This window comes from Arachis stenosperma, chromosome 7 (assembly GCF_014773155.1).
Source record: "Arachis stenosperma cultivar V10309 chromosome 7, arast.V10309.gnm1.PFL2, whole genome shotgun sequence".
Lineage (NCBI taxonomy): Eukaryota > Viridiplantae > Streptophyta > Magnoliopsida > Fabales > Fabaceae > Arachis > Arachis stenosperma.
In genome coordinates this window covers 501,862-523,206 of record NC_080383.1, presented here as the reverse complement: position 1 = coordinate 523,206, position 21,345 = coordinate 501,862, and the positions used below count along the sequence as shown (strand labels likewise).

General features: G+C 29.0%; 1 protein-coding gene and 1 pseudogene across 1 annotated transcript; both read left to right on the top strand.

Annotated features, from left to right (window-relative positions):
• The first annotated feature begins 319 nt into the window (after positions 1-319).
• Positions 320-6,870, top strand: LOC130941497 (ABC transporter C family member 3-like; annotated as a pseudogene).
• On the top strand, positions 6,792-9,682 carry LOC130941106 (receptor-like protein 9DC3). The gene is made up of 2 exons (XM_057869498.1): positions 6,792-7,377; positions 8,040-9,682. The coding sequence occupies exons 1-2, from the start codon at positions 6,792-6,794 to the stop codon at positions 9,680-9,682; spliced, it is 2,229 nt and encodes a 742-aa protein (XP_057725481.1).
• Positions 9,683-21,345: the final 11,663 nt, after the last annotated feature.

Here is a 21,345-nt window from a genome sequence, read left to right as displayed (position 1 = left end):
AAATGTTTATTTAATATGTTCTTGTAATCAATGTGAAACTTTGACGTATATATAGCTTTATCCATGCATGGGGCAACACCTTTATCAGTTATCACCCTCCTTTTCTCCTTTAACCCTTTAACTCTCTTTGCTTTCTTTTTCCCTTCTATAATTCACCTTTTCATTTCACACGAGTTTCACATTTCTTACAAGTTAGAACTCCTTTATATACCTCTAGAGTTTCTCATTTTTCCTCATAATAAGCCTCATTGCTTGTTTGTGTTTGATTGCTTCATACAACTAAGCAATGTGGTTTGTTTCATCTTTATTTTCTTCTCTCATGCACTCTCCCACTTGTTTTCTACTCAAACCCATTTTCCTTCATGCCTTGTCTTCCTTTTTCCATCTTCTATTGTTGGCAATGGTTTTGGTGCCATTGCTTTGTAAGAGAATCATCACAGTAGAATCCAAAGATAAGAAAACTAATAATAATAATAAAGCTTTGTTTCAAAAGACTCTGTTTTGTTCTGTTGGTTTTTCAGCTTTCAACCTTTTCCTCTCTCTCATCAACCACTTCATTTGGTATAGAACTAGTTTGACACAAGTAAAGCTTTTTACCCTTTTGGATTTGGGTCTCAAAACCGTTTCTTGGGGTGTTCTTGGTATTTCCATGCATAATGATCATAGAAGATTTCCCTTACTACTATTCAGAATTTAGTGGACACCATTGTTCTTATTCTATACAATAAACATGTTCCTTTACCACCTCAGTGCATAGTTTCTGATGTGGTAGCTACTCTTGTTGGCTTGTTTTTCTGTTATGTTATGTGTTTTGTGAAGAATGATGAGTGTGAAGATATCAGCACCATCGAGGAACCTCTATTGAATGCTGATGATCATGCTTCTTCCATGGAGAAAAAAGAGACTAATAGAGGGGGAGAAACCGTTACGCCTTATTCGAATGCTGGAATTTTCAGCATTGTAACATTCTCTTGGATTGGTTCTCTTATAGCTCTTGGTAATAAGAAAATCTTAGACCTTGAGGATGTTCCACAACTAGATTCCGGAGATAGTGTTGTTGAAGCTTTTCCATCTTTCAAGGAAAAGGTTGAAGCAGATTGTGGTGGAACAAACCACATAACCACTCTTAAGCTTGTGAAATTGTTAATAGTTTCAGCATGGAAAGAGATTCTGTTCACTGCATTTCTTGCATTGTTGAACACTTTTGCTTCTTATGTTGGTCCTTATCTTATTGATGCTTTTGTTAAGTTTCTTGATGGAAAACAACTCTATGAAAATCAGGGCTATGTTTTGGTTTCTGTATTTTTTGTAGCAAAGATTGTTGAATGTCTTTCACAAAGGCATTGGTTCTTTAAGTTGCAGCAAATCGGAATCCGAATCAGAGCACTGCTTGTGACAATGATCTATAACAAATCATTGACCCTTTCTTGTCAATCAAAAAAGGGACATACTTCAGGGGAGACAATCAACTTGATGGCGGTTGATGCTGAAAGAATCGGTGTTTTCAGTTGGTACATGCATGATTTATGGCTAGTAGTATTGCAAGTTTCATTAGCATTGTTGATTTTGTATAAGAATCTTGGCATTGCTTCAATTGCTGCATTTTTTGCAACAGTTTTTGTAATGTTGGCAAATGTCCCTTTAGGATCATTGCAAGAGAAGTTCCAAACAAAGTTGATGGAATCAAAAGATACAAGAATGAAGGCAACATCAGAGGTTCTTAGGAACATGAGGATCCTCAAATTACAAGGATGGGAAATGAAGTTTCTATCTAAGATAACTCAACTCAGAAAAACTGAACAAATGTGGCTAAAAAACTTTGTTTACACTTCAGCCATGACCACATGTGTGTTTTGGGGTGCTCCAACATTTGTTTCTGTTGTTACTTTCGGCACCTGCATGCTTGTAGGGATTCCACTTGAATCAGGGAAAATCTTAACAGCACTTGCTACATTCAGAATTCTTCAAGAGCCTATATACAATCTTCCAGAAACAATTTCAATGATTGCACAAACTAAGGTTTCTCTTGATAGGATTTCGTCGTTCCTTCGCCTCGAAGACTTGCAATTCGATGTTGTAGAGAAGCTTCCATTAGGTACTTCTGATAAAGCTATTGAAGTAACTAATGGAAACTTCTCTTGGGATTTATCTTCTTCAGTTACAACATTGAAGAACATAAATCTAAGTGTTTTTCATGGCATGAAAGTTGCTGTTTGTGGCACTGTTGGATCAGGAAAATCTACATTACTCTCTTGTATATTAGGAGAAGTACCAAAGGTTTCAGGAACTCTATAAGTGTGTGGTAAGAAAGCATCTGTTGCTCAATCACCATGGATACAAAGTGGGAAAATTGAAGACAATATATTGTTTGGTAAGAAGATGGATAGGGAAAAGTATGAGTAGGTTCTTGAAGTTTGTTCCTTGAAGAAGGATCTTGAGACTTTGTCATTTGGGGACCAAACAAGTATAGGTGAACGTGGGATAAATTTGAGTGGTGGACAAAAACAAAGGATTCAAATAGCTCGTGCTTTATATCAAGATTCTGATATATATCTATTTGATGATCCTTTTAGTGCTGTTGATGCTCATACAGGTTCTCATCTCTTTAAAGTAACACTTTTTCTGTTATTTATCGTGTCACTATGATCTGGTCTCTTATGCATAATTTAAAAATATGAATAACTTTTTTTAACTAATCTTTTTCTAATTTATTTGTAGATTGAAAGGAATGTTTGTTAGGCCATTTGAGTTCAAACACAGTAGTTTATGTTACTCATCAAGTAGAGTTCTTACCTGCTGCTGATCTTATATTGGTGAGTATATGTTCTTATAATCTTATCTTATGAGATTAATTTCTAGGAACTTAATATTGTATGACAATTTTTATGCTACTAGTTAATTGAATAGAAGGAAAGTGAAAAAGCATGGTTGGAAATTGATTCTGGAATTTTATTGCCATTTATTCAAAAAGTGGTTTTTATTAGTTACTACCCTTGATGTTGTTATGCCTTGTTGTTAGGTCATGAAAAATGGAAAAATTACTCAATGTGGAAAGTATATTGAATTGCTTAACAATGGAACTAATTTTATGGAACTTGTTGGTGCACATAAAAAAGCTTTGTCCACACTTGATTCAACAAGTACCTTTGAACAACATATTAGTGTCTCTAATGCTCATGTTATGAAACAAAAAGAGGCAAGAAAAGATGATCAAATTGGTAATAGTGAGCCAAAAGGCCAGCTAGTTCAAGAAGAAGAAAGAGAGAAAGGTAAAGTTGGGTTTTTGATATATTGGAAATACATCACCACAGAATATAGAGGGATTCTTGTTCCTTTCATATTGTTGGCTCAGATTCTGTTCCAAACTCTCCAAATTGGAAGCAACTATTGGATGACTTGGGCAACACCAATCTCACAAGATGTGGATCCATCACCTGTTGAAGGATCAACTCTTATACTTGTTTATGTTGCTTTGGCTATTGGAAGTTCTTTCTGCATTCTTGCTAGAGCTATGCTTCTTGTTACTGCCGGTTACAAAACTGCTACACTGCTATTCAATAAGATGCACTTCTGCATTTTCTGCGCACCGATGTCATTCTTTGATTCTACTCCAAGTGGTAGAATTCTCAATAGAGTATGTAATGTTCCATTCTTTTGACCCTTTATCTTTTTCTCTTCCTTCCATGGTTAATTTTTGAGGTATAATTTGTGTACTTATATCTCATTATAACATTTCATACAACATTTATTAATGCAGGCTTCTACTGACCAAAGTGCTGTTGATACTGACATTCCAAATCAAATTTGTTCAGTAGCCTTCACTCTCATACAGCTTCTTGGAATCATAGCAGTGCCAGTGATGTCTCAAGTTGCATGGCAAGTTTTCTTTGTATTCATACCTGTCATTGCAGCCAGCATATGGTACCAGGTAACATCATTTTGCAGAAAAACTTGATTTTACAATGTGATATTATGGATGATCTTGAACTAACATATGTAGTGCTGAACTTAAATTTTCTGCAGCAATATTACTTACCAGCAGTGCGAGAACTATCGCGCTTAGTTGGAGTATGCAAAGCGCCAGTGATTCAACACTTTACTGAAACAATCTCTGGTGCATCAACAATTAGAAGCTTTGATCAGCAGTCCAGATTTCAGGAGACAAATATGGAACTTTCAGACGGATATTCTCAGCCGAAATTCGATGTTACTGGTGCTATGGAATGGTTGTGCTTTCGCTTAGATATGTTGTCTTCAATCACATTTGCAGTTTCCTTGATATTCTTGGTATCTATTCCAAAAGGAGTCATAAATCCAAGTATGTAACAACATAACTATGATATTTTGCAAACAATTCAAAGGTTACTCTGCATATTAATGAAGAACTTTAACTTCTATGTATCCTTTTTCACTTTTATCTAATTTTGTGATTGAAGGCATTGCTGGTTTAGCTGTTACCTATGGACTAAATTTAAACACGGTGCAAGCTTGGGTTGTATGGAATCTTTGCCGCTTAGAGAACAAGATCATATCGGTCGAAAGGATTATGCAGTATACTTGTGTTCCTAGTGAGCCTCCCCTTGTTGTAGAAGAAAATAGACCAGATCCTTCTTGGCCATTATATGGTGAGGTTGATATACAAAACTTGCAGGTATTTTAAGAAATTGTTTTGTTTCTTGCGACACAAGTTATTGTTACTTCTCTTAGAAATTAGCTTCTAAAACATTATAAATTGTGCCATATTTGAAATGTTGCGCGGAATCTCATGCACATTTTATGGAGGACTGAAAACTGGGATTGTTGGAAGGACAGGAAGTGGTAAATCAACTCTCATACAAACTCTATTCCGAATTGTCGAACCAGCTGCTGGGAGAGTTATGATTGATGGCATCAACATATCTTCAGTAGGACTTCATGATTTGAGGTCTAGACTTGGCATTATTCCTCAAGATCCAACCATGTTTGAAGGGACAGTTAGAAACAATTTGGACCCTCTTGAAGAGTACACTGATGAACAAATTTGGGAGGTTGGTTTAGTTTGTTAAACACTTAAAGTTTGTTATTAAAGTATTAATTATCCTTTTAATCTATAAAAGTGTTAAAAAATATTCTATTGTCTTCTCTTTTCATTAAAGATAAATTAGTTTTACTACAAGTTTCTTAATAATTGTACATTCATCCAAAGTGACAGATACAAAGAATAGAGTCATTGCATTCACACATTTACATTCTTTAATGAGTAGGCCTTAGATAAGTGTCAACTTGGAGATGAAGTTAGAAAGAAAGAAGGAAAGTTGGACTCTCCAGGTTTGTGTTTAAGTTCTCTTGAACATGGTGATTTAAATTTACCTAACTTTTATAGCTTAGGTGATCTCTTGAGCTTGATTACATCTATATTTTACTTCAACCCTTTATTGTTAATGTGCAGTTAGCGAGAATGGGCGAAAATTGGAGCATGGGACAGAGGCAATTGGTGTGCCTAGGTAGGGTGCTGCTAAAGAAGGGCAAGATATTGGTTCTTGATGAAGCAACTGCATTAGTTGATACTGCTACGGACAATTTGATTCAACAAACTCTTAAGTTGCATTTTGCTGACTCTACAATCATAACCATTGCGCATAGAATCACTTCTGTTCTTGACAGCAATATGGTCTTGCTTCTTCATCAAGGCAAGAACTGTAAAGTGCCTATTGTTCCTAATTAAACTCTTTTTTTATCTTCCATTATCTGATTTTTCATTGTCCATTTATATAATGCAGGAGTTATTGAAGAGTATGAGTCACCTTCAAAATTACTAGAGGATAGGTGTTCTTCTTTTTCCCAACTTGTGGCAGAATATTCCAAGTCAAGTTTTGATAAATCTGTTGATCAAGGAAAATTCTTTTGAGAAATCTATTAATCGTTTGATTCATGTAGCCAACTCCACCTAGTGGGATAAGGTTTGTTGTTGTTGTTGTTTTTTAGTTAATGTAATTTGTTTCATAACTTGCACACAGTTCATGTTAGATGTAATGAAGCTCTGATGGGCCTATAATGGGTCATATATTGGGCTGTCTATTTCTTGGCCCATATCTAATCTACCCAACACATGCAAATTTCTTCCTGACCAAAAACAAAATGCAAATTTCTAAAGAGTGCAACTTTAAAAGTTTAATTTGAAAATTTAGAGTGGCCTTTTTATTTTTAATATTGGAGTGGTGATGGTTTTTTTATAAAATGTGAATTGTTGGGGTGTTATTCTCAAACGTGAAACTGTTTAATTAGAAAAGTAGAAATCGGACCGTTCGATTTCTAGAGGTACATAAATCGGACCATTCAATTTGTGAGAGGTACACAAATCAGAATGTCTGATTTGCGTTAAAAAAAATAAAAATTTTGAGGTACAAAAATCGGACTTTTCGATTTGTGTATTTTCCATAATTTTAAAAAACACCAAAAATTACAATGTTAAGGTATATCACTACTTTTACTTTCATAACTAACAAAATTAGCCATTTAGAGTGAGATAGTTAAGAGAAAAAGAAAGAAATAGATTTGGTGTTTTTTAAAGGGTTTTGTCCTAAGTACACATTTAAAGTTATCAATTAAATTTTTTTATAAAATATATACAAAGTTTAAGTTTACAATGTATTTGTTATATATTTATTAAATTAAGAAATTAAAAACTTCTATTGGGTGATTTTAATGCAATTTTTAATCAATTGAAGAAAGCAGGTGGGGGTGCTAAATCTCCTTCTTCTATTGAAATCTTTAACAGTTTTATTGATGATAATTTTCTGATTGAAATTGGTATGATCGGAAGATCATTCACTTGGTCGAATAGACGGAGGGGTGATGAGTTGATACAGGAAAGACTGGACCAATTCCTGGTAGAAGTTGATTGGCAACAACTTTATCCCAATGCAACGGTTCTTAGACTGTTAGAATCAGGCTTAGATCACTCCCCTCTTCTCTTAGACTCTAATCATGGAGGCGACATCATTTCAGAAATAGAGGACAAACTTAAAAAAGCATTGCAAAATGAGGAATCTTATTGGAAAGATAAGTCTAGAGTCAAATGGCTTAAATCCGATGATCAGAATACAACTTTCTTCCATCATAAATTTAGAAATCGAACCCGAAGGAATAAAATTTGGCAACTAACTGGCAGTGATGGTGAAGTGGCTACTTCAAATGCTGGTATTGCTTCTGTGGCTGAATCTTATTTCAAGGATATCTTTTCCTCCACTTGTCATGAGAACCCTGAACCTCTGTTTACTGATTTTGAACCTAAGGTTACAGCTCACATGAACCATAGGCTTCTAGGACCAGTGACTATGGAGGAAGTGAAACGTGCAACATTTAACATTCATCCTCAAAGTGCTCCAGGAGATAATGGTATGATAGCAAAATTTTTTCAAAATTTCTAGAACATACTTAGTGATGATGTGTTTCGAGCAGTTAAGAGTTTCTTTTTAGGGAGCAGAATTTTGAAGGGTTTTAACCACACTCAGATCTGTCTTATTCTCAAAATTTCTGATGCTAAAGATATGACTCAGGTAAGACCAATAAGCCTATCTTCAATTTTTTACAAGATTATCTCCAAAGTATTTGTACATAGACTTCAAGGTATGATGAATAAACTAATTAGCCATACGCAGAGTGCTTTTATTAAAGGCAGATTAATTTTTGATAATATCCTAATTACTCACGAGTGTATGCATTACTTGAAGAACAAAAAAAGGGGACTCGAAAATGAAATGGCACTAAAATTAGATATGAATACGGCATATGATAGGGTGGAATAGCACTTTCTTTGGTTTATATTGGAGAAGTTTGGTTTTGACTCCCGGTTATCTTCACTAGCTAACTTAACTCAAATTTCCCACTTGGATTTTCTGATAATAAGTTTCAGGGGCCTCTACCTAACAAAATAATAGGTTTTTCAAGTTTGATTAGATTGCTTTTAAGTGATAACATGTTGAATGAAACAATTCCATCTTGGTGTTTCTCCTTACCATTTTTAACATTCTTAGATCTATCAGATAATCTGTTTACAGGGCATATAAGTGCAATCTCATCCCATTCTTTACAGTATCTAGATTTATGCAGGAATAAGCTACAAGGAAATGTTCCAAAATCAATGTTTAACCTTGTAAACCTCACAGAGTTATGTTTGTCAAGCAAGTGGAGTGGTTCCCTCTACTTTTCACTTTTCTCCAAGCTTCAAAACCTTAAAGCTCTTTCTCTTTCAGGTTTTAATTCATTGTTATTAGCTTCTGAAACCAATGTAAGTTACCAGTTCACCAACTTGTTATCATTGCAGTTGCTACAGGTTGATTTAACTAATATTTCCAAAATCTTGTGGAAATTTCCAAAGTTGCAAACTCTCGTTTTGTCAGAAAACAAACTTGAAGGAAATGTGCCCAAATGGATACATGATATACATTCATTAGAGCGTTTGAAACTATCACAAAACCAATTGTCATCAATAGGCCAATTCCCATGGTATCAACTTAAATACCTTGATCTTTTCAATCTGCTAACCGATGACAATATTTCCTTTATCTGCAATGCAACTTCTCTCCAGATTGTCAACCTGTCACACAATAAGTTTAAAGATACCATTCCACAATGCCTTGCCAATTCACCAGATCTTCAGGATTTGGATTTACCGATGAATAAATTTCATGGTACTTTACCAAGTACATTTTCAAGGGATCTCATTTCATTAAATCCCAATGGGAACCAATTGGAAGGACATCTGCCTAGATCTCTATCCAACTGCAAAGATTTGATAGATTTGAATCTTGGCAACAATCAAATTGAGGATACATTTCCAAACTGGCTTCAAAGTTTACCGTATTTGGAAATATTAGTTTTACAATCCAATAAATTGTATGGGCCGATTGTCAGCTTGAAAACTAAAGATATGTTTCCCCATTTACTTATTTTTGATATCTCATCCAATCATTTTAGTGGTCAATTACCAAAAGTCTACATAAAAAGTTTTCAAGCTATGAAGAGTGTTGTTGGAGTGCAAACAAGTTTTTATTACATCAAAAGTAGTTATGTCTTTATAACAAAGGAAATTGAGATAGAATACCATGAGTCTATGACTGCAACAATGAAAGGGCTTAGAACCAATTTTGAGAAAATTCCAGAATTTCTTGTAAGTATTGATTTATCAAGTAACAGATTTGAAGGAGAGATTCCAGATGATTTTGGGGAGCTTCATCGACTCATAGGCCTCAATCTTTCTCATAACAATCTCAATGGTCCTGTTCCTCACTCTCTGGGAAATTTGTCAAACCTCGAATCATTGGACCTCTCCTCAAATATGCTTACAGGGAAAATTCCTGATGAGTTGACCAATCTGATCTCTCTTGAAGTCTTGAATCTTTCCAGTAACCATCTTGAGGGAACAATACCTCGAGGGAAACAGTTTGATACATTTTCAAATGATTCCTATGAGGAAAACATGGGGCTATGTGGATTTCCATTGTCAATTCAATGCAACAACAATGTCCCTCAACAGCAATATCCATCTTCTGAGGCTGAAGACAAGTTTGGATTTGGTTGGAAACCAGTGGCAATAGGATATGCATGTGGAATGGTATTTGGAATTGGCTTGGGATGCTGTGTTTTTCTCAATTGGAAAACCTCAATGGCTTGTGATCATCTTTGGAGGCAAAAGAATTAAAAGGAGGAGCCGTGGAAACCGGCGTGCAAGAACAACTTAGTGGCCACAACTTCTGCATGAGAAATCTGTTTCAGGTTTTTGTTGTAACATAAATGTGCAATAATTAAGTTTGTATGCTATGCTGCTGTGTCTTTTTATATTTCGTTTGAGGCTTTAATTTGGTTGTTTCTGTTTCTGTCTTTTTATATTTTTAAGTCTATTGTTACATATATATGATGCTGCAAGTAAATTATGATATTTTTCTTTTTTTCATGCATATCTAACAACACTCATTGATTTTGCTTCATTCTACTGGTTAGTGTTCCAACTTCTAACCAAGCACACATTTGTCAATATCTTAAGAAATGCACATTTGTCAATATCTTAAGAAATCTATTTCTCTGTTGAATTTAAACTTGGCCATAAAGACTCAAAACAGAGAAGATTATTGTTATAAAAACAGATATATTATAGTGATGAGAAGTTGAAGAAAAAAGCAAAGTAAGAAGCAGTTTTTGCAATAAAGCTAGGTTCTGCCTTCTTATTGATTTAGAAGAGGGTGCTTGACTTTTAAATAAAACAGAAATAGATTGGAACTCTTATTTAATGTTGATCCATCTAGATTTTTCATTTTCATGAATCTAAAAAATGGAATTTCAGATTGTACAACTAATCACTATTACTTTCTCGATAACTATAATTAATAAAATTGGACACTGGACATAAAAGCCCAATGTTAAATACATCACACGTGCAATTATGATGTTCTTGATTCCTATCATCTCAGTTTCTTGTGCACTAATCCAAGGTTTGATCTATTTAAGCACTTTGTGGCAGCATGTCATAACTCACATCTGTTTTAAAAAATAGAAAATAAATAAATAAATCATTTTCTAAGGCATAAGAAGAGCAAAGTATTGATGCTTGATGAAGCGACTGCATCAATTGATACTGCTACAGACAATTTGATACAACAAACTCTTAGATTACATTTCGCCGACTCAACAGTCATAACCATTGCACATAGAATCACTTCTGTTCTTGACAGTGATATGTTTTTGCTTCTTCATCAAGGTAAGAACTAACAAATACCAATTATTCATAATTAAACTCTATTGTATCTTATTGATTACCCCATTTTCTGATTTTTTTCATTGTAAATTAATTTGATGCAGGATTAATTGAGGAATATGATTCACCTTCAAAATTGCTAGAGGATAGATCATCATCTTTTGCTCAACTTGTTGCAGAGTATACAATGAGGTCTAAATCCACTTTTGAGAAATCTGCTGATCACTGATTGAAAAAGGGTGCAAAATACCAAAACTTAGAAATTTCTTGACAATGACGAAAATTCAGGGGGAATTACAATCTAACTAGTAGAGTAGTAGTGCTCATGATTCTTCTGTCATTCAAAAGTTGTGATAGAAAAGTATATTTAGTAAAACAGAAATGTTTGGTAACCAAACATAATTAGCCAAAAAGTTCTTAAGCTTAATTTTTGTCATACATATTCATTATATGTTTTTTTTTTTCAAAACAAATTGCATTGAATAGATACTCTCACTCCAACTCTTTTTCTCCTTTGACTCATTCAAAGACTAAAATGAAATCATTTTCTAACCCATCCATAACGCTATGTATTTTTATATGTAGTTTCCATTCATTGCATGCATGGATCTCTTTTGTCCTATGCCCATTAATTTCCACATATAACATTTTTGTATTATACATTGAGTTAGGTTTCAGCTTGTATTATAATAATAATATTACCGTCTTATATAATTTATTCCTTAGTCTTTGGAAGAAACACAGGAAACAAACATACAACTATTAACGTGAATTCATGGACAAAACGCTCATTCAGTCAACCAAATTAGATTAGCCACAAAATGTCTTCTATATATTATGAAAAATTATCTTCTCATTTATTTTATTCTTCTTTCTCCCCATATTTCAAAATATAAATCTTTCCCATTAAGACAAACTTGTGTTTTAAAATGAAAGAAGCATATTTTTTATTGACTAATTTTATAACAAGACTTATTTCTTTGCGAAAAACAAACTTAGTTAGTTGAGTAATTAATTTACACGTTCATTTAATTAAGTGTTTGGGGTTTAAGTCACGTCTTATGCATGCAGTAATTTATTGGCTAATAAAAAATTTTTAAACAAAATTTCGATAGCCTATTGGGATGTGAGATACGGTGAAAAATATAAATTGTTATTAAGAATATAGATTTGGTAGTCTCTTATCTAATTATGTGATAACTTTGTGAATTAAAATTTAAATAATATATTAAATTAATAAAATATCATATTGTAAATATAAGAGTAAATATAGTTGCATAAAAAAGTCTGAAAATTATGTAATTATTAAAAAAATAAAAAAATTTTAATTTATTCTTGTCATCTCGTTAACAGAAAATGTATCAATTTCTTCTCCTCCAAATCCATCATCCGCAAACACCATAGCTTCAAGTCCATCATCCTCTGTATCTTTATTCTTCTTCTTCAATATAACGCAGAGAACCAAGAACGACTAAGCTAGTGAGTAAATAAGCCACCAAAGACAAACGATAAGTAGATTTAGATTTTGATTTTTTAATTATTTTATTTTTAAATTTTGATTTGTTTTATTTTAAAATATTTTAAAATTAAAAACAGAAAATCAGTTAATCGGGCCATAAAATCACAAAATCAATTGCAGATTTGCAGCCAACAAAAAGATTCGTCTCATGAACATCTAAATCGGGTCGGATTTGTTCAGATTCGTGACCGCTTTATCAAAATTCTGCACCACAAGAAGACACGTCGTTGATACGCTTGTTTGATGTATCCACCGCGTGTCGGTATCAGATTCGCATCCGACACGGATACGCTGGCACCATGAGCGAATCCGTGCTTCATAGATGTTAAATAAGGGAATTAATTTTTTTGTTAGTATTTGTTTGTTCAGCCCAAGATAAAAAATAATAATAATAACAGTAATAAATAAATTTAATTTATTTGATAACTTTTAATGATAAATTAACTTTAAAGAGTACTACACTTCTTATTTTACTTAAAGTGTACTAGCTTTTGTCAGATATATGCGCCTTTGAATTCAAATTTCACTTAGTGAAACGCATGTATGATGTGCTTAGTGCTCACAATATTAATAATTTAATATTATATTATTGAAGTAAGTTTAAGCCTTAACCAGTTGCCTAAGCCTAAAAGTCAGCTACTTCTCATACACATCATGTTTGTTTGCCTTTTTCATATGCATGGACATCGTTATACTTTAGCACTACTACATATTAAACTCATTCATATAGGCCACATTTATTCAATTCAATCTATGCATATTTAATATGCATGGCAAATTTTGTGGTGTCTATAGTTTTAATGTCAAAATTGTCGAATTTATTTTTTATGATAAATTTTAAATATTAAAAAATTATTTATTTTTATATTTTTTAATTTAAATATTAATTTTTATTTTTTTTAATAAGTTAGATGAGTATATACGAAGAACATCGCATGCACCATTTAATATTTCATACACTAACTTTGGACTTTATTTCCGTCTCTTTTTGTTCGACAGCACGGTTAGCAACTTAGCATAGAGCAAAAATCGTGATACCAAAAACTATAACAGCGTGCACTTGCTAAGCCCAAGTTAAGCCCAAATATTGCATAGCCGAGCCCATCAAGCGTCTCATCTTTTCCATACCTATTATGAACTTATGATATCTCTCTTTCTTTTCAACCAAGTAAGCCACTACACTAAGTCTATGTTTAGTTGGAAAGAAAGAAATAGAAAAGAAAAAAAAAAAGAAATTAAATGAATTTTTATTTTTTTAGATGTATTTAGATGAAAAAAAATAAAAAGAAAAAAATATTATAAAAAAATAATTTTACTCTTATAATATGAAATACATTAAAAAATAAAAAAAGTAATATTGGAAGTGATGAGAGAAAAAAAGTTGTGAAAAAATGACAAATAGGTCCCTGACTTTTTGTCTCGCAGATATTTTCGTCCCTGACCATTAAAAAATAATTTTAAGTCCTTGACCTTCACAAAATTTGGACGGATCAGTCCCTCCGTCCAAATACTTCCGTCAGGGACTGATCCGTCCAAATGCCTCGGTCAGGGACTGATCCGTCCAAGTTTTGTGAAGGTCAGGGACTTAAAAGTATTTTTCAATGGTCAAGGACAAAAATGTCTGTAAGGTAAAAGGTCAGTGACCTATTTGTCCTTTTCTCAAAAGTTTTTCTTCTCTTTTCTTTCCAACATTGGAGAGAAAAAAAATTGATAGGTCCCACCAGTTTTTTTTCTATCCCTTTTTTTTCCTCTTTAATTTCTCTTCACAACCAAACAATGAAAAATAATCATTTTTCTTTCTCTTTTCTTTCTTCCTTTTTCTTTTCTTTCATTTTCTCTTCAAACAAACATAGCATAAGGTTTCGACGAGCATGTGTGAAATTTAGAAAAGAGGAAACCACCAAAATTACGTTGAATTATCAAATTGTTGATAAAAACTAGTGTATGTTCCTGTATCCTGCACGGGATAATATATAAAATTATATAAATTTTTTTATTAAAATTTAAATGAAAATTATATATATATTAATTATTAGTATTAATATTTATTTTAATCAATTTGAATTGATAAAATGGTCATCTTATTTATCCGTTTAAAAAAGTATCTAGAGTTCGAATCTCGTCTTGTATGTATAATAATTCATTAGTTAGTAATAAATAGAGCATTAATATGTGGTGAATTAGTTCTCGATTTGCCGAGTTAGAAAATCCGTAGAAAAAAATTGTATTTGTCTTTAAAATAGATTAATTTTTCATTAATAACAATACTTATGGACTTTTGTCTTTGTTAAAATTTACTTGGGACAATTTTATTTGTTGGTATCATATTCATTCTTGAAGTCAAAACAATATAATCAACATTGATATTTGTTAAAACTTCACATTTTATGAAATAAATTTTAAATTTTTAAATTTATAAACCTATGTCATTACAAAAGTTATTAGATCGATTAATATTTCTTGGTAACATGGTGCACCGAAACACCATCGTTAAGTATTAATTAGTGTGAAGAGAAATTAATAACAACTTTTGTTATTCAATATATAATTTATTCTATTGAAAGATAAATTAATATTTCCTAAACTTGTAAATACATTTTCTTCTAATTTCTTACATAATTTTATTTGACAATATTTACCATTAAAAAAATAACGAATGACCATACTATCCTACAATATATATGATGTACAAAGTAATTTCTTATCTTGAAATTAATTTTAGTTAGTGAGATAAAATTTAAAGTATTTTTTTATTTTCTTACTCAAATTTAAATTTAAATTTAAATTTGATTAACAACTCATCTTTTTTTAATTTCAATAAAAAAATAATTAGTTAGATACAAAATATTCATCATTTAATAATTTTAATCATTTAAATTTTAATTATAAAAAATTGGGTTAAAAACAATTATAAACTTAATATCCAATGTATTGATTTTTTTTTGACAAAATTAATGTATAATGTATTGAGAATTGATTTATTATCCAAATTTTTTTTATAAACTTTGTACTATGTAAAAATAGTGATCTTATTTTTATTATTATTTAAAAAATTCTTTATAATTTTTTAATTATGTAATTAACTTAATTAATATCTTTTATTATTGCTTTTATATTAAAAAATATTAATTTATACTATTTATATATTTTTCACTACTAATAAATAAATAAGTGTGTACTATTATATTTATTGTCCTAGATGATGACTTAAGTTATTTATTTTGTATGTTAAATTATATTTTGTATGTTAAATTTATTAAATATTAAGATGAAAAAATTATTCAATAAATTATATAAATAATCATTATAGAAAAGAAAAAAATATATATCATATAATAATCCTTGATATATATAGTGTTATATATATATATATATATATATATATATATATATATATATATATATATATATATATATATATATATTAAGATGATCTATTTTAATAATGTGAGTAATTATTGTTATTTTCACTTTTTCGTTACATTAGAAAATAATATTTAAAACTAAAAAGAGATAATTAATTTTTTAATTTGAATTAAAAAATGTCTTATAATATATCCAATTTTTACATATATTAAGTGTTATAATATTAAATAGTATAGTATTTTCTATAACAATGACTCAAAATATTAATCTAAAATATATTTGGGCCTAATAAGACCTCAATGCGAGCAAGATCAACTAAAATTCATTGTTAAGGTGCCTAATCTGACTTAGTTGCATTACCTTAAAGGCCGAATGCAGATGTCCATGCGTCCCTTCTTAAATCGGCTCAGATTGGATCTCCGTTGTTAGTTAGATATGGTAATGAGTACTTAGGGGAGAGTGAGAAGCCCCCTTCCCATCTCTTACTCCTATTTAAAAAAAAAATCCACATTCTTTCTCCGTCATTGCAAGTTCCTATTTAATTACCGCTTAGGAAATGCAGATCTCCTTGGGTATCTACAAATATTCTTTGAAATTTAAAAAAAATTAACACAAAAAGACATAATATAATAATCATAAAATAATCAATTCATCAATATAATTTAACATAATTTATAACATATTCGTTATGAAAAATAATATTTCAAAAGGAGAAAACATAAAAACATATTCCAACATAATAACATATCATAATTTTTTAGGACGATACTGAGCGACGTAGTGACAACTTGAGAGGTTGAGAATGAGTTGGAAAGAAAAAGGAATAATTCGAATTGAAGGCAGAAATTAGGGTTACTAAATTCAAGAAATGGATTTATGTATAAATAAATTAGGATAAATTAATAATTTTATATTCGCGTATATTTAATAGGTTTCATGGGGCGAATACTTATGTCCGTGTCTCCATTAGAGGTGGCAAACGAAAAAGTCCACCCTGTCTTGCCAAAAACCCACCATCTGGTAGGTCGGCCCACCCCACCCCACCCCACCTAGTAAGACGATCTTGAATTTCTCTCCTACTCCCCCTAATGGTAGGTTGACGGGTTGGTGGATTCTCCATTTTTTTATAAACCATTAAATATTAAATAGTATATATAATTTCACAACAATTTCAATAAATTTATAATTTCTAAAAATATTAAAAAATTATAATTTTTAAATTCACACACATTAAAGTCTTTATAATTATAAATATGTAATAAACATAATTATAAACTAAATTTTTTGAAATAAAATAATAAAATCAATATTGTCCAAAACAAAATAAATATTGTCCAAAATATATAATTAAACATCTTCAAGTTTATAATCAATCAACCATAAAACATAATCCAAAATATAACTTAGAACGTCTTCAATTATCATCTTTATCCTCTTGTAGATCAATAACATCATAGAAATTTATAAAAAAAAATGTCCTAACAAAATAAAAGTTTGGCCCAGCGGAGAAGTCTGCCCCGCCCCGCCAAAGCTCATTTATTAGGCGGTGTAGGGTAGGCGGATTTTTTAAGTTTGGCGGTTTCAAATTTTCAGCCCAAGCCGCCTTTTTTTGGCTGATTATGCGGGCCAACCTGACGAATGTCGGCCCGTTTGCTATTTCTATAAGAATCTATTCTATTATTAATATATATTTAATAATTTACTTCTAATTTTTAATTATAGTAAAAATGTAAGATATGATACCAAAAAAATGGTTAAAGCGACATAAATTTTTTACTAATAAAAAATATATCTTTTTTTTTCATTTTTTAGATACGTATCTATTCTTTTAAGTTATACATTTTAATTTATATAAATTAATGTCAATTAAATATACAAAAATATACTAATTAATAAAGAAATAAAATTTAAGATAAACATGTCCTGAATAAATTGAAATAAAATAAAAACTTTTAATTATGATCATTAATTATAATTGCATATATTTACTTCAAGATTTATACTTCGAAAATTCAGTATATTAATATTTTGTATTTTTATTTCTTAATTTTAGACTATCACAAATATTAATTACTCTCTAATAATGACAATGCTTAAAAAAAAACATAATTAAATAATCTTAAAATTATATAATAATTTTCAAAAAACAAAAAAAATATACAATTACCTAAAATATAATATTTGTGTAGTAACTGAAATTTAATTTCTAATATAAAAGTAACATATAATATCATTTCATAATCAAATAAGTGTTTAATCAAATAACTTAATATTTATATAATAATATGACAAAATAAATTAAAGTTTGAGTTTAACCAGAGCAAGCGCTCAAGTTTAAATTTTCATAAATTAATTTATTTTTGTTAAAGTGAATTTTGCAATAAAAAATTCATAAAAAATTTATATATTAAAGTATAAAATAATTTATTTATAAATTCAAAATTAAAAAAAATTATTCTTAAAAGTTGAATATGCAGATAAAAAAATAAACTATAACTTACAAAAATTATCTCTATAATTTATTACAATAAATAATAAAACTGTAAAAGTCATGTATCTATATAAATTAAATTATATTAAATTATAGGATATTTAGATATTTAATCAACCTAATTAATTAGTTTGTAATTGATTTGATTTAATCATTTAAAAAAAATTGAATAACCCTTTTTAGAAATATTACAATCTAAATAATATAGATTGAAGATTAGAAAAATATAACTAAATTATATAATACAACATAAGATTTTTAAAAATTTGTTTTATAGCAGATCTAATATTAAGATATTTATCATTATTTGTGGTATAATCTAATTTCACAATTATTTAAACGTTGTTTTTATGAAAAAATTGCATTATTTATTTTGAACAAAAATATTTACTTACTATTATAATTTAAATAGAATATAAAATAGATATAAACCAATTTCTTTTAATAATTACTCAGTCACAAATATCCATCAAGGACATGAAATTTAAGAGTATATAAAGTAAATATAATACCTACAACTTTTATAAATTAAACAGAACATAAAATAATAAAAAAATAATTAAATCCAAAAAAGTTATAGAACACCTATTATAAACTACAACTGTTAGTATTTAGAAAGTTTTAACCATTTATTCTTTTTATTGGCTACTTTTTTATCTATTCTACACTTCATCTACGAATATGTTAAGGACTAAATTTATGCTTCAAACTTTTAAAATCCTATATATTCTTACCAAATACAATATTATTATGCCTTTATTTTTATAGAAACCATTGAGTGGAAGAACCGTTGATAAGAAAATGAGGTTCTCTTATAATATGTCTGACTTTTTATGATAATAAAATAAAAATAAAAAGCATGAAATAATATTGTGTATATTTAAGTTAATTTTAATCTTTTTTAATAACCAGATTTGTTATAATGTAATTGATAAACGATGACAGTTAATACGGATTGGATATGTTTTAAGTATGTTATACATTTTATGATTTTGTACGAAACAATAATAATTTTAATTTATATATTTATTATTGGATATTAAAAAAAAGTATTTGTATTATTAGCATCTTTCAAATCTTTCTCAACTCTGACCGTGATTAGGCCTAAAAGATCACATACCTCGTTAGAAATAAATGTAATCCAATCAATTTTCATCTGATAGTACTATACATTCACATAATCATAGGAGAATTAACTTTAGCAAAATAACAATATGGTATTTAGTTACCACATGAGTATTTTTATATATAGAATTATCAATCAATTATGTATGACTTCTGATAAAAATAATATATTCAATATGAATATTGTTTGTTATGTCAAAGATAACAAATTGGCAAAGAAAATTAATTATAATGGATATATTCATTTTAAAAAATATTTTTTTATGTAATACTATAATAAAAAATATCATGGTCACCCTGAATTATTACAGGTTCAACTTCCATCGATAGTGGTAGAATGCCTAAATTGAGCCATCTTCAATCTATAATATTTGTCAAACAAACACTTAATGAAACACTCATCCATACCTTCTCATTTTGAGTATATTTATAAATAAAAAAAGAGTTAAAATAGGAAAAGCGATAAAAATGATGATTTTTATAATTTTGTGTGACTATCTATTTAAAGAAGACCATAAGACCATGATTGTCTACCAAAATTAATTTTATTTATTGTATTTAATTTGAATAAGTAAAAAATCATCTTATTTTAGTTTGGTCCTTAATTCACATGATTTAAATTTAGCTCAATATATATTATTTAATTTGATTTAATTATTAGTGAAAAAATTTTGAGAACCTATTTTATTCATAGATTTATTATTTGAATGATTAATTAATCTAATTAATTAATTAATATAGATAATTATTATAATTAATTTAGTTTAATAAATTAAAAAAATAAATTAAAAAATACTAAGAGAACATTAAAAGAAATAAATTAAAAAATACTACTAAATCAAATTGATATAAATTATAATAAATTATGTGATATTTAAATATCTAATCAAATTAATTAGTTGATATAGTTAATTTATCATAATAAGTTGTATTCGCTAAACAGTTTCATAAGCATGTCACGTCAACTCCATCATTAAGTGCAGAAATATGATTTTTATATAAGAATAAATAATAAATAGAATATATGAAAATATAATATGTGACATATTTTAATTATAAAATTGGTATTACATAATATATTTTTTCTGAATCCCTATTCCTTGTTTGTTGCTAATTTTTACGTAATTACTTAATATATAATTTCTGCCTATAAAACTATCAACTCCTTAATATTATGATTTAATTAATAAGAATGATGACATTAATATTTTTACATAAGTCTTGTTATTATTTATAATTAGGAAATAGCCATAAATAAATTTATTTCCTTAATGAATGTTAATTTTATTATCAAATTCTATATTACCTTTAAAATTTTAGCGTAATTGAGTCTAATTTCTATATTTTAAAATGAATTTACTCAAAAAAATTAATATGTAAATCACATTATTATTACAAAATTACCTTTTTAACATAATTAGTGGTGCTTGTTTGAACCATTAAATTTAGCTTCTAATGATATTAACGTCAACCTATTTTATTATCTTGTACCTTTAAAGAATTTACACGACTAACATAAAAGTATAACAATTGAAAAAAAAATATTACAATGGAAATATTCATTTTAACAAATATTCTTTTATCTAATGCTATGAAAAAATACACTGGGCACTTTGAACTACTACAGGTCAACTTTCATCCGCAGTAGTAGAATATCTAAATTGAGATATACAAACAATCAATAACACACTCATCCGTACTTTTTTTATTTTGATACATTTATACATAAAAGAAATTATACATAAAGAAACAAAGAAGAAGAAAAAAAAGAGTTGAAATAGCAAGAGCGATACAAATCACAATTTTTATAATTTTGTGTGGCCATCTATATATAGTAGACCAAACAACTATGATTATCTAATAAAATTAATTGTATTTATTGCACTCAACTTGAATAACTAAGAAATTATTTTATTTTAATTTAGTCCTTAATTCACATTATTTGAATTTAGCTCAATATATATGATTTAATTTGATTTGATTATTAGTTGAAAATATCTCAATTGTATATTTTATTCATAGATTTATTATTTTATTGATTAATAAATTAATCAAATTAATTAATTAGTACACACAATAAATTTAGTTTAATAAATTAAAAAAATAATTAAA